Here is a 13,361-nt window from a genome sequence, read left to right on the forward strand (position 1 = left end):
GCGCCTGGCCTTTTTTTTTTTCTTAAAAAAAAAAAAATGGAGTCTCACTCTGTCACTCAAGTTGAAGTACAGTGGCACAATCATAGCTCACTACAGCCTCAAACTCTGGGGTTTAAGCAGTCCTCCTGCCTCAGTCTCCCAAGTAGCTGGGGTTATAGATGTGAGCAACCGAGGCCAGTTGAAATTTGGAGGTCTAACAAATTCCCAGGTGATGCTGATGCTGTTGGTGCAGGGACCACATTTTGAGAATCACTGGTCTAGAGCATTCTCATAATTCCCAATCCCTACCAGTCCCACTAGTCTACAGTACTGCTGTCTTAGTAATCACCGTACCAGAGGCTTTCCCCTTAACCACAGAGATTGGTTGTTCATCCTAATAACATCTTGCAACCCTTAGGTACCTTCTTCATCAACTCCAGTTGGCAGCCACCCTGAAAGAGGATAGCATCTTTGTCCCAGGAACTCAAAAAGGACTGTGGAAACTCAGACGAGACCTCATTTTCGTGTTTTTCTCCAGCCACACACCCTGTAAGTGTATTCAAGCCTTTGGATTAATGTTACATGGACTACTTCCTTATGGTTGTGTTATCCATAGATAGGTTTTTCCTGAAAAACACTAATGGCTCAAGTAGCCACAAGTAGTGACAGTGCCTTTTTATGACAGGCCAGTGTACCTAATCATTTCTAAAGGTTTCACCTAAAGAGAAGGCAGAGGCAAGGGGTGTAGAGTCTCACACTATTAGTCAATTCTCAGAATCAGGATTAGGGGCATAAGGCTGAAACCTCACAAGGTGTGAAGCCAACATGGGGCTTAGAAGTCCTATAGTAACTTATCCTAAAACTCATGTCATTGATTCAGTCGTTGAACAAATACTTTCTGCTGTTTGTCAGGCACGATATGACATACTGAGTATACAGAAGTGAATAAGACTAGCACATTACTTACCTTTGTGGTCTTTTAGGGAATGCAGGCAGTCATGGTTAGGGTAAATTTTGATGGGTTATAAGGGTATGTTCGGGTACTATGGTTGCGTAAGACGGGAAGACCTAGCCTGGGGTGAAGGGGGCATCGTTTCTACCTTTTGTTTTTCTTTCTTAAAAATTGAAAATAACTGCTACCTTTTGTGGATAACAACTCAGGATGGCAGCAAAATTTTCTCTCCCTAAAAGCTTTGAAATAAGGAAATAAAATTAAACTTTAAAACTTTTAAGCTTTAGGCCGGGCGCGGTGGCTCAAGCCTGTAATCTCAGCACTTTGGGAGGCCGAGACGGGCGAATCACAAGGTCAGGAGATTGAGACCATCCTGGCTAACCTGGTGAAACCCCGTCTCTACTAAAAAATACAAAAAACTAGCCGGGCGAGGCAGCGGGCGCCTGTAGTCCCAGCTACTTGGGAGGCTGAGGCAGGAGAATGGCGTAAACCCGGGAGGCGGAGCTTGCAGTGAGCTGAGATCCGGCCACTGCACTCCAGTGCGGGCGACAGAGCAAGACTCCATCTCAAAAAAAAAAAAAAGAAAGAAAGAAAGAAGGAAAGAGTATGAGAAAAGAGTTGAGTCAAAGCCCAGAAAAATGACACACAGAGGTAGGCAGCGCTCATCCACGCTCTATTCTTAGCTGTAACGGCCCTAGTCCACGGCCCAAAGGATGTTTCCTAATCAGCTCCTCTCGAGCTGTAATATGCACAGGAATCTCCTGGGGAACATGCAGATTCAGATTCATAGGTCTGGAGTGGGGCCTGAGGTTCTGCATTTCTAGCCAACTCCCAAAGCATGCCAGCGGGGTGGGCCCGTAGACCACACATTGAGTAGCTAGAACCAGGGCGATCCCAGTGACAGGTATAGCCTTATTGTGGAGAAAGATGCATCTGAGGATCGCAGCCTGATGGCCTAATCCAAACTTACCTAACCCACGGTCCGCCTGGTTACATGCGGGCCCAGGACGGCTTTGAATGTGACCCAAGACAAATTCTTAAACTTTCTTAAAACGTTGTTAAAAAAAAAAAAACGTTGTGAGATTTTTCTTGCGATTCTTTTTTTTTTTTTTTTTTTTAGTTCATCAGCTATCATTTGTGTTCGTGTATTGTGTGTGGCCCAAGACAATTTTTATTCTTCCAGTGTGGCCCCGGGAAGCCAAAATACTGGACATTTACAGAGTGTGATTATGCCCTAATCAAACTCCAGAGGTCAGTGGTCTGCAAACAGGTGCTGATCTGTGAGAACAGTCCATGAAAAACAAGAAAGCTCAAGACTATGTAGTGAATTTTGCAAAACTAATTTCTTTCACTTTAAAGGATGTGAGAGTTATTTTTTTTTTAAAGTGATGGTGATTGAATTTTTTTTTTTTCTCGATCTCGGTTCATTGTAACCTCCACCTCCCGGGTTCAGGCGGTTCTCCTGCCTTGGCCTCCCGAGTAGGTGGGATTACAGGCATGCACCACCACATCCAGCTAATTGTTTTGTATTTTTAGTAGAAACGGGATTTCACCACGTTGGCCAGGCTGTTCTCGAACTCCTGACCTCAAGTGATTCGCCCGCCTTGGCCTCCCAAAGTGCTGAGATTACAGGTGTGAGCCACCATGCCTGGCCAGTAATTGAGATTTTTAAAGATCCTCCTTGATGGAATAAAAAGTTGGCAACCCTCTGCTCATCTTAAAAATCTTCTGGGAATTTTGCTGGTAATCTTTTAAAATGTGATGTCCTCCCAACGTTTGTCTGCAGAGAGAAAGAACATTACCTAGAGAATGTGACTCTCTGGCTCCCTTGGCATTTACATCCTATTACTAATTAATAATTTGTTGACTGGGTTAGCTACTTCAGGCTCTTACTTATGAGTTTTACTAGCATGAGTCAGGCTCTTGCATTCAGGCATTCTGTCAAGATCAATCTCCGACCCTGCAGCGTGGGAGATGGACCCTGGTGAGTTCTCCAAAGTCACTGTGACCTTGTGAGGTCTCTGGAACTTAGCCAGCAAACCTCTCCAGATATATTCCCACTTCTGTATCTCTTGCCCGTCCCACTCTTGAGTTATAAAGATTACAGATGTATTATTTATACGCTTTAGAAAAGCAACATTCTTTAGGTTAGTGTTTGAAGAAATATTTCCCTTCTCAAGGGAGAGCTGTGGTTCTTACCTCTAGTTTTCTTCAGTTTCCTATAAGGACAGAGGAGATCAGAAATCTCTAAACCAGCAAGAGGGAACACTGGAAATTTTGGAAACACTGGTTTACACTAGGTGTGTAATTTACTTTAGAGTCTTGACTGTGGGGCCATGCATCATAAAATTTCCAATTTTGAGCAATTTTGAGCAATGGTTGCCAAATTTCTTTTCCTTTTTTTTTGAGATGGAATCTCCCTCTGTCGCCCAGGCTGGAGTGCAGTGGCACATTCTCGGCTCACTCCAACCTCCGCCTCCCAGGTTCAAGCGATTCTTCTGCCTCAGCCTCCTGAGTGGCTGGGACTACAGGTGCCCGCCACCACGCCCAGCTAATTTTTGTATTCTTAGTAGAGATGGTTTCACCATATTGGCCAGGCTGGTCTTGAACTCGTCACCTCGTGATCCGCCCACCTTGGCCTCCCAAAGTGCTGGGATTACAGGCATGAGCCACTGCGCCCTGGCTGCCAAATTTCTTTATGAAAGAAACCAACCACTTTTGTTTTCCAAAGCATCTTAGAGAATAGCATTCCACAAAATGCACTTGGGAAACCTTGTTCATTCTAAGCCAGTAGTTCTCAATTTGGGAAGTTTAGCTCCCCAGGAGACTTTTGGCAACATCTGGAGACATTCTTTATTTTCATACTGGGACTGGTAGTGCTCTTGGCATCTAGTAGGTAGAGACCAGGTATGCTGCTAAATATCCTATAATATGTAGGACAGCCCCCACAGCAAAAAGTGATACAGTCCAAAGTGTCATTAGTGGCGACACACGCTGGCTCACGCCTGTAATCCTAGCACTTTGGGAGGCCAAGGCAGGCAGATCACTTGAGATCAGGAGTTCAAGACCAGACTGGCCAACATGGTGAAACCTTGTCTCTACTAAAAATACAAAATTTAGCCAGGCATGGTGATGTGCGCGTGTAATCCCAGCTACTCAGGAGGCTGAGGCAGGAGAGTCACTTGAACCCAAGAGGCAGAAATTGTAGTGAGGCAAGATGGCACCACTGCACTCCAGCCTGGGTGACAGAGCCAGACTGCATCTCAAAAAAATGTCATTAGTACAGTGCTTGAGAACCCTGGTCTAAACCCATGTTTCCAAAACTTCCTAGAGATAAAAATTATCGCAGATCTTGGTTAAAATATTCCGTTTTGCATACCCTTCTCCAGAAATTCCAACTCACTGGGTCCAGCATCGAGTCTTCAACAAGAGCCCCAGAGAATTCTGATTAGGGAAGTTTGTGCCTGTGCTCTTAAATCATCTCAGGTCAGCTGGGAGAACAGATGAAGTCAGTAGTTCTCAAACTTGAGCTTGCATCAGAATCACCTGGAGAGCTTGTTAGATACACACGGCTGGGCTGTGCCTCCAGAGTTTCTGATTCAGCAGGTCTACTGTGGGTCCCAAGAGTTTGCATTTCTGATGAATTCCCAAGAGATCCCACTGTGGCTGGTCCAGGGACCTCACTTGAGAACCATTTGTTTAAGGGAGGGTTCATTCTCTGCAGGTGGGGATGCCTCCATCATTCCGATGCTTGAGTTTGAAGATCAGCCTTGCTGTCCTGTCATCAGAGATTGGGCCAGCAACTCATCAGTAGAAGCCAGCAGTAACCTGGAAGCTCCTGGAAATGAAAGAAAATGTGAAGACCCTGACAGTCCTGTAACCAAAAAGATGAGGCTTGAGCCTGTGACTGCGGCCAGGGAGGTCACCAACGGAGCCGCTCACCATCAGAGTTTTGGCAAGCAGGAAAGTGGCCCAGTCTCACCAGGCATCAACAACTGTAATCTCACTGTAGAGGGACTGGCTGCTGTTAGCAGAATAGCCCCTGGTAGTGCCAAAGTGATAGACGTTTATAGAACTGGAGCCAAATGTGTACCTGGAGAAGCTGGAGACTCTGGGAAGCCTGGTGCTCTGTTTCACCAGGTGGGGCTGCTCCGAGTGAAGCCAGGCCGTGGAGACAGAACGCACTCCATGTCCTGCAGTGACAAGATGGCCCGATGGAATGTCCTCGGATGCCAAGGGGCACTGTTGATGCACTTCCTGGAAGAGCCTATCTACCTGTCAGCTGTGGTCATTGGGAAGTGCCCATACAGCCAGGAAGCCATGCAGAGAGCACTGACTGGAAGGTGAGAGGGTAGGGAGGGCTCAGTTGGAACCGTCATTCCAAGAGGCAGTCTGAGAGTAGGGCCTAAGAGCATTAAGCATCGCCATACCTTTTGATCCAGCAGTTCCACTTCCAGGAATTTGTCTTAAGGAAATAAAGTATTTGAACATTTAGCTTTGTTTATAATTTTTGTTTGTTTGTTTTTGAGATGGAGTCTTGCTCTGTCACCCAGGCTGGAGTGCAGTGGTGTGCTCTCGACTCCTGCAGCCTCCGCCTCCCGGGTTCAAGTGATTCCCCTGCCTCAGCTTCATGAGTAGCTGGGACTACAGGCGTGTGCCACCACGCCCAGCTAATTTTTGTATTTTTAGTAGAGATGGGGTTTCACCATGTTGGTCAGGCACTCCATGACCAACCAGGTCAGGCTGGTCTCAAATTCCTGACCTCAGGTGATCCACCCACCTCAGCCTCCCAGAGTACTAGGATTACAGGTGTGAGCCACCGCACCCGGCTACTAATTTTTTTAAAAAAGGAAAAGTAAACAGCTGAAATGCCCAGTAATAGGAAATTAAGTGTTTTCTTTGTTGTTGTTAAAAATAATATTGATGAATGGCTGGGCATGGTGGCTCATGACTGTAATCCCAGCACTTTGGGAGGTCGAGGGGAGCAGACTGCTTGAGCCCAGAAGTTCTAGACCAGCCTAGGTAACATGAGGAAACCCCGTCTCTACAAAAAATACAAAAACTAGCCGGATGTGGTGGCACACACCTGTAGTCCTAGCTAATAGGGAAGCTGACGCAGGAGGATCACCTGACCCTGGGAAGATTAGGCTGCAGTGAACCAATATCGCTCCATTGTACTCCGGCCTGGGTGACAGACCCTGTCTCAATTAAAATAATAATAATATTGATGAATATTTAATGTGGAAACATGTTCATAGTGGTTAAAGAACAGTTTAGAAGATAAAAAGCCAATTTTGGTCTAAAAATACATATACACGTAGGAAAAATTGTAAGAGGATGAACAGCAAGGTATTATTAATAATCTCTGAGTTGTAGTATTATGGGTGGTTTTTTTCTTGTTTTTACTGTATTTTCTAATTTTCCTATAGCATACATACATTGCCATTATATATGTTTTTTAACCCTAAACATTAGTTTGGGGTTTTCAAAATGTTTTTGTAGCAACAAAGTTTCACTGGGTCTCACCCAGGCTGGAGTGCAGCAGTACGATCAGAGTTTACTACAGCCTCCAGTTCCTGGGCTCAAGTGATCCTCCTGCCTCAGCCTTCCAAATAGCTAAGATTATAGGCACAAGCCACCACACTTGGCTGATTTTTAAATTTTTTTTGTAGAGACGGGGTGTTGTTGGGTTACCCAGGCTGGTCTTGAACTCCTGGCTTTAAGCACTGCTCCCACTTAGCCTGCCAAAGTGTTGGGATTATAGGTGTGAGCCACCTCACCCAGCCCTGAACGTTAGTTTTAATTTTTTTTAAGATAAAAGTCAAAGGATGACCACTCAAGTGTGGTCTCCCTAAAGGAGGCAGCCAAACTCAATACTCTAGTAAATGAGGGCAGGGTGAAGCCATGGCCAGGGCAAGCTTTGTAGGCCCACATCAAACGTGAAGCCTCAAGATACGACCCAGAAATTCCACTCATAGGTATAACCCAAGAGAAATGAAAACGTACATTCACACAAGTAGGCTGGGTACAGTAGCTCATGCCTATAATGCTAGCATCTTGGGAGGCCAAGTCAAGCAGATTGCTTGAGTCCAGGAGTTCAAAACCCACCCGGGCAACATGAGGAAACCCTGTCTCTACAAAAAGTACAAAACTTAGCTGGGCATGGTGGCACGCACTTGTGGTCCCATCTGCATGGGGAGCTGATGTGGGAGGATCACCAGAGCCACAGGAGGTTGAGGCTGCAGTGGACCATGATTGCACCACTGTAATCCATCCTAGACAATAGAGACCCTGTCTCAAAAAAAACAATGTATATATGTATATAACAAAAACCTGTACATAAATGTTCACAGCAGCATTATTCATAATAGACAGACAAATGTCCATTCGTGGATGAATGGATAAATCAAATGTGATATATCCATACAATGCACTATGATTCAGCCATAAACAGGACTAAAGTACTGATACATGCTGCAGCATGGATGAACTTGAAAACATAATGCTAAGTGAAAGAAATCACATATTGTATAATTTTATTTATGTGAAATATCTAGAACACACATATCCATAAAGACAGATAATAGCTTAGTGGTTACCATGGGCTAGGTGCTGTGGCTCACGCCTGTAATGCCAGCACTTTGGGAGGCTGGAGTGGGAGGACTGCTTGAGCCCAGGGGTTCAAGACCAGCGTAGGCAATATGGCAAAACCCCATCTCTACAAAAAATTTAAAAATTAGTCGGACATGGTGGCGCATGCCTGTAGTCTCAGCAACTTGGGAGGCGGAGGTGGGAGGATCGCTTGAGAAGTTGCAGTGAGCTGAGATCATGCGACTGCACTCCAGTCTGAGCAACAGACACCCTACTCAAAAAGAAAAAAAAAATGTAAGTGGTTACCAGGGAATAGAGAGTGAATGCTAATAGCTACGAGGTTTCTTTTTGGGGTGATGAAAATTCCTTAAATTACATTACCATGGTAGTTGTGCAGTTCTATGAATATACTAAAAACCATCGAATTATCCACCTTAAATGGGTAAATTTTATGGTATGTGAACTATATCCCTTTATTTTTTTTTTTAAAACAAGGCAGCCCTAGGCACTGTACCCAGGATGTTTCTGTTTTTCCTATTCTGGTACTTGCTATCTGCTTCTTTCTAGACCAGCATCATGTTGGCACCTAGTTTGTTCAAAGATACAAGAGAAAAAAATGAAGCTTTTATTTATTTTTATTTTTATTTATTTATTTATTTTTTGAGACAGTGTCTCGCTCTGTCGCCCAGGCTGGAGTGCAGTGGCGCGATCTCGGCTCACTGCAAGCTCTGCCTCCCAGGTTCAGGCCATTCTCCTGCCTCAGCCTCCTGAGTAGCTGGGACTACAGGCACCCGCCACCACACCCGGCTAATTTTTTGTATTTTTAGTAGAGATGGGGTTTCACCATGTTAGCTAGGATGGTCTTGATCTCCTGACCTCGTGATCCACCTGCCTCGGCCTCCCAAAGTGTTGGGATTACAGGCGTGAGCCACCGCGCCCGGCCTGAAGCTTTTATATTGTAGGATAATTTTGGGTTTTGGTGTGTTTGAAGGATTCCCTAGGAAGCAGGTGCCAGTACGTTAATGTTTCTGCTTAAACTTTTCAAGTTTCTCAAAGCCTATATCAGGAATGGAGTTTGATGTTACATCCCTGAAGGATGTTGACTTGATTCTTACTTATCTGTTCAGAATGAGGGAGAAGCATCTTCTTCCAGCCATGAGGTTCTTGCAATCTTGATTCTATTCTGGAACACTGTCTGCCCAAATAAATAAACAAATCCCCACACCTGCTGAGGCTCAGGGGTGATGATGTGAGCCACAATCCTAGATACTGTTTTCTGTAGGCTTGCACCTAAACTGAATGCATTTTCCCTCTACATTTAGGTGTCAGAATGTATCTGCTTTACCAAAAGGCTTTGGAGTTCAAGAACTAAAAATACTGCAGTCAGATTTACTATTTGAACAGAGCCGCTGTGCAGTACAGGCCAAAAGGGCTGACAGCCCAGGTCGACTTGTTCCTTGTGGGGCAGGTAAGAGATCCAGGTTAGACCTGCCCTGGAGTAACTGCTCCCCTGATTGAAAGTGGCCTTGGAGTGTCCACATCCTCCCAGCCTAGGAAGGCAGTTCGCCACTCTAGTGGCCAGCAGTGTGAGCTTTAGAGACACCCATACTAGGTCAGGTTTATGCTCTTGTGACCCCTGGCATGTTATTTACCCTCCCTTGGCCTCAGTTTCTTTGTCTTCAGATTAGAAGAATATCATTTATCAGGGTTATTGGGAAGATTCAGTGAGAATTCTATTTAATGGATTTACTCTGTGCCCAGCAAATAATAAATCCTCAGTGATTGTTCACTATCATAATAATAATGAATTATGAACCACTTAGGCTACTATACCCTGGAGCCCAAGCATCCAAGTAGCAGTCATTGCCGGTGACATCATATCCAGCTCTCATGGGTCTGTAGAGTCAGAGAAATATTTTTATTAAAATACTTCTGACATTCACACGAAATTGAACAGTTTTAACCCTGGACTCTTACCTTTTCATAGCCATCAGCTGGAGTGCAGTTCCTGAGCAGCCTTTGGATGTTACTGCCAATGGCTTTCCACAGGGAACAACAAAGAAAACAATTGGAAGTCTTCAGGCAAGGTACAGCATACTGGGGCAGGAGATGGTGACTGTGAACTCACACTTTACCACTGTCTAATTCTAGAACATTTTTATTACCCCAAAAAGAACAACTATACCCATTAGCAGTCACTGCCTATCCCTTGCTCTCCTCAACCCTTGGAAACCTCTAATTTACTTAATTTACTTCCTGTCTCCGTGGATTTGTCTATTCTGGACATTTTCTATCATTGGAATCATATAGTATATGACCTTTTGTATCTGGCTTCTTTCACTTAGCATGGTGTTTTGGAGGTACATCCATGAGGTAGCTGTATCAGTACTTCATTACTGTTCATGACCTGAATAATATCCCATACTGTGGATATACCACATTTTGTTTGCCGTTGATTCATGGGGTGGACTTTCAGGTTGTATCACTCTTTGGCTATTGTGAGCAGTGCTGCTATGCAGAACTATGAACATTTCAGTACTACTTTTTGCATGGCCATATGTTTTCCGTTTTCTTGGGTGTACCTAGGAGTAGTAGTACTGGGTCATATGGTAATTGTTATGTTTAACTTTTTGAGAAACTGCTAAACTGTTTTCCATAGCAGCTCTACCATTTTATGTTCTACCAGCAATCTATAAGAGTTCCAATTACCCTGAATCCTTTACGACACTTGTTATTGTCTTTTTCATTGTAGTCATTCTAGTGGGTGTGAAATGGTATCTCATTACAGTCTTTTTTTTTTTTTTTTTTTTTGAGATGGAGTCTTGTTCTGTCTCCAAAGCTGGAGTGCAGTGGCAAAATCTCGGCTCACTGCAACCTCTGCCCCCTGGGTTCAAGCAGTTCTCCTGCCTCAGCCTCCTTAGTAGCTGGGATTACAGGCATGCACTACCACACCGGCTAATTCTTATATTTTTAGTAGAGAGGGGTTTTGCCATGTTGGCCAGGCTGGTCTCAAACTCCTGACCTCAAGTGATCCGCCCGCCTCAGCCTCCCAAAATGCTGGGATTACAGGTGTGAGCCATCTCGCCCGGCCTCATTGATTTGCATTTCCCTAATGACAAACGGTGTTTAGCATCTTTTTATGTACTTATTAGCCATCTGTCTCTCTACAGCCTCCCAAGTAGCTGGTACTACAGATGCCCACCAGCATGCCCAGCTAATTTTCTTTGCATTTTTAGTAGAGACGGGGTTTCACTATGTTGGCCAGGCAGGTCTTGAATTCCTAACCTCGTGATCTGCCCACCTTGGCCTCCCAAAGTGCTGGGATTACAAGCATGAGCCACCGCACCCGGCCTATAACTGGTAGTTTTCGAGTGTTCACTTATTGAGGTCTTCTTTCATAAACTTCAGTAAGTTTTATAGCTTTCTTATATAAATCTTTCACATCTTGTATTAGATGTATTCCCTGAATATATTAGTTATCTGTTTCTATATAACAGATTGCCCCCAAAATAACAGCTTAAAACAACAATATACATTTATTATTTCACATAGTTTATGTGGCTCTGGAATTGAGGAGGAGCTTAGCTAAGTAATTGTGGCCCAGCATTTTATGAAATTGCAGTCCATTATGGCAGCCACGGCTGCAGTCATCTGAAGACTTGACTGGGGCTCAAAGATCCAGTTCCAAAATGGTTCCCTCACATGGCTGACAGGTCAGTGTCAGCTGTTGGCAAGAGGTTTCAGTTCCTTGTAACAAGGGCCTCTCCACAAGGCTACCAGAGTATTCAGTTTCACGACCCAGGGGCTGGCTTCCCCCAGAACAGGCAATCCAGGAGAGCAAAGCAGAAGCCACAGTGTCTTTCATGACCTAGCCTCAGAAGCCGCAGTCTACCTGTAATATCTTAATGGTTATTCAGATCAGCCCTATTAAGTGTGGGAGGGGATTGCAAAGGGGCATGAATACCAGGAGGCAAGAATCACTGGGGACCATTCTGGAGTTTGGCTATCACAGGTGCTATTTTTAGGTAGCTTTTTATCCCATTTTCTGGTTATTGCTGTTGCAATTAAACTTTTGTTCCTCTTTGTGGCAATTACTGTTGGTTGCTAGATAAAAACACTAACCTTACCATTATCACTAGAAGAATAATTTTACTCCTATAATCCCAGCACTTTGGGAGGCTGAGCTGGAGGATTGCCTGAAGCCGGGAGTTCGAGACCAGCCTGGGTAACAAAATGAGACCCCCCCCCCCCGCCATCTCTAAAAAAACAAACAATAGCAACAACAAAAACCCGAAAGAATAATAATTCTACCAGTTTGTCTGGGAATTCTTTTGGGATTTGGGGTTTTTTTTTTTTTTTTTTTTTTTTGAGATGGAGTCTTGTTCTGTCTCCAAAGCTGGAGTGCAGTGGCACGATGATCTCGGTTCACTGCAACCTCCACATCCCAGGTTCAAGCAATTTTCCTGCGTCAGCCTCCCAAGTAGCTGGGATTATAGACACCTGCCATCACGCCCAGCTAATTTTTTGTATTTTTAGTAGAGATGGGATTTTGCCATGTTGGGCAGGCTGGTCTTGAACTCCTGACCTCAGGTGATCCAGCCGCCTCAGCCTCCCAAAGTGCTGGGGTTACAGATATAAGCCCCCACACCCAGCCTCTTTTGGGACTTTTTAAATGTAGACCATCATGTACAAATACAGCTGACTTTTCAACAATGTGGGTGTTAGTGGTGCCAACCCCCCTTGCAGTCAAAAATCTGCATGTAACTTTTGGCTCTCCAAAAACATCAAGCCTGTTATTGACCAGAAGCCTTGACATAAACAGTCAATTAACACATATTGTGTATGTTATGTGTGTTATATATGTATTCTTACAATAAAGCAAACTAAAGAAAATAAAATGTTATTAAGAAAATCATAAGGAATAGGCCAGCTGCTGTGGCTCACATCTGTAATCCCAGCAGTTTGGGAGGCTGAGGCAGACAGATTACTTGAGGTCAGGAGTTAAAGACCAGTCTGGCCAACATGGCGAAACCTTGTCTCTACTAAAAATACAAAAATTAGCTGGGCTTGATGGTGCACGCCTGTAATCCCAGCTACTTGGGAGGCCAAGGCAGGAGAATTGCTTGAACATAAGAGGCAGAGGTTGCAGTGAGCCGAGATCACGCCACTGCACTCCAGCCTGGGCCACAGAGTGAGACTCCATCTCAGAAAAAAAAAAAAAGAGAGAAAAGCATAAGGAATAGAAAATATATTTATTCATTAAGTGGAACTGGATCATCATAAAGGTCTTTATCTTCATCATCTTCATGTTGAGTAGGCTGAGGGGGAGGAGGAGAAGAAGAGGCTTTGGTCTTGCTCTCTTAGGGGTTGCAGAGGCAGAAGAAAATCTGTGTGTAAGTGGACCCACACGGTTCAAACCTGTGTTGTCCAAGGGTCAACTGTAGTGTTTCTTTCCAATCTTCTGTTCCTTTTATTTATTTATCTTATGTTACTGTGTTGACTAGAACTGACAATATCAAAATCATCTGCAGATGATGACTTGGTTTTTGTTTTTCACTTCTCTTTCTTTTTTGTTCTGCTGGCCAGAACCTTCTGTATAATGTTGAATAAAAGTGGTGATAGCAAGTACCCCTTGTCCTATTCCTGATTTTAAGGATATATATTTGCTATAGGTTTTTTATAGTTGCCCTTTATAAATTTAAGTAGTCTTCCTGAGTCCTAGTTTGCCAAAAGGTTTTTAATAATTCAAAGAATGTTGAATTCTACCAAATGCTTTCTTTGCATATATTTTCCCCATAGTTATATATGTGTACGTGTGTGTGTGTGTGTGTGTGTGTGT

General features: G+C 44.1%; 1 protein-coding gene across 2 annotated transcripts in view; it reads left to right on the forward strand.

Moving 5' to 3' along the window:
- ADAT1 (adenosine deaminase, tRNA-specific 1) overlaps positions 1 to 13,361 on the forward strand; it is a 29,671-nt gene that overhangs the window by 11,722 nt on the left and 4,588 nt on the right. For both annotated transcript variants that reach the window (XM_011945990.1, XM_011945991.1), the window contains 4 exons: positions 398 to 528; positions 4,656 to 5,274; positions 8,845 to 8,990; positions 9,510 to 9,609. In XM_011945990.1, coding sequence (XP_011801380.1) covers positions 398 to 528; positions 4,656 to 5,274; positions 8,845 to 8,990; positions 9,510 to 9,609 — 996 coding nt within the window. The remainder of the gene's footprint in view (positions 1 to 397; positions 529 to 4,655; positions 5,275 to 8,844; positions 8,991 to 9,509; positions 9,610 to 13,361) is intronic.

This window comes from Colobus angolensis, unplaced genomic scaffold (assembly GCF_000951035.1).
Source record: "Colobus angolensis palliatus isolate OR3802 unplaced genomic scaffold, Cang.pa_1.0 Scaffold248, whole genome shotgun sequence".
Classification (NCBI taxonomy): domain Eukaryota; kingdom Metazoa; phylum Chordata; class Mammalia; order Primates; family Cercopithecidae; genus Colobus; species Colobus angolensis.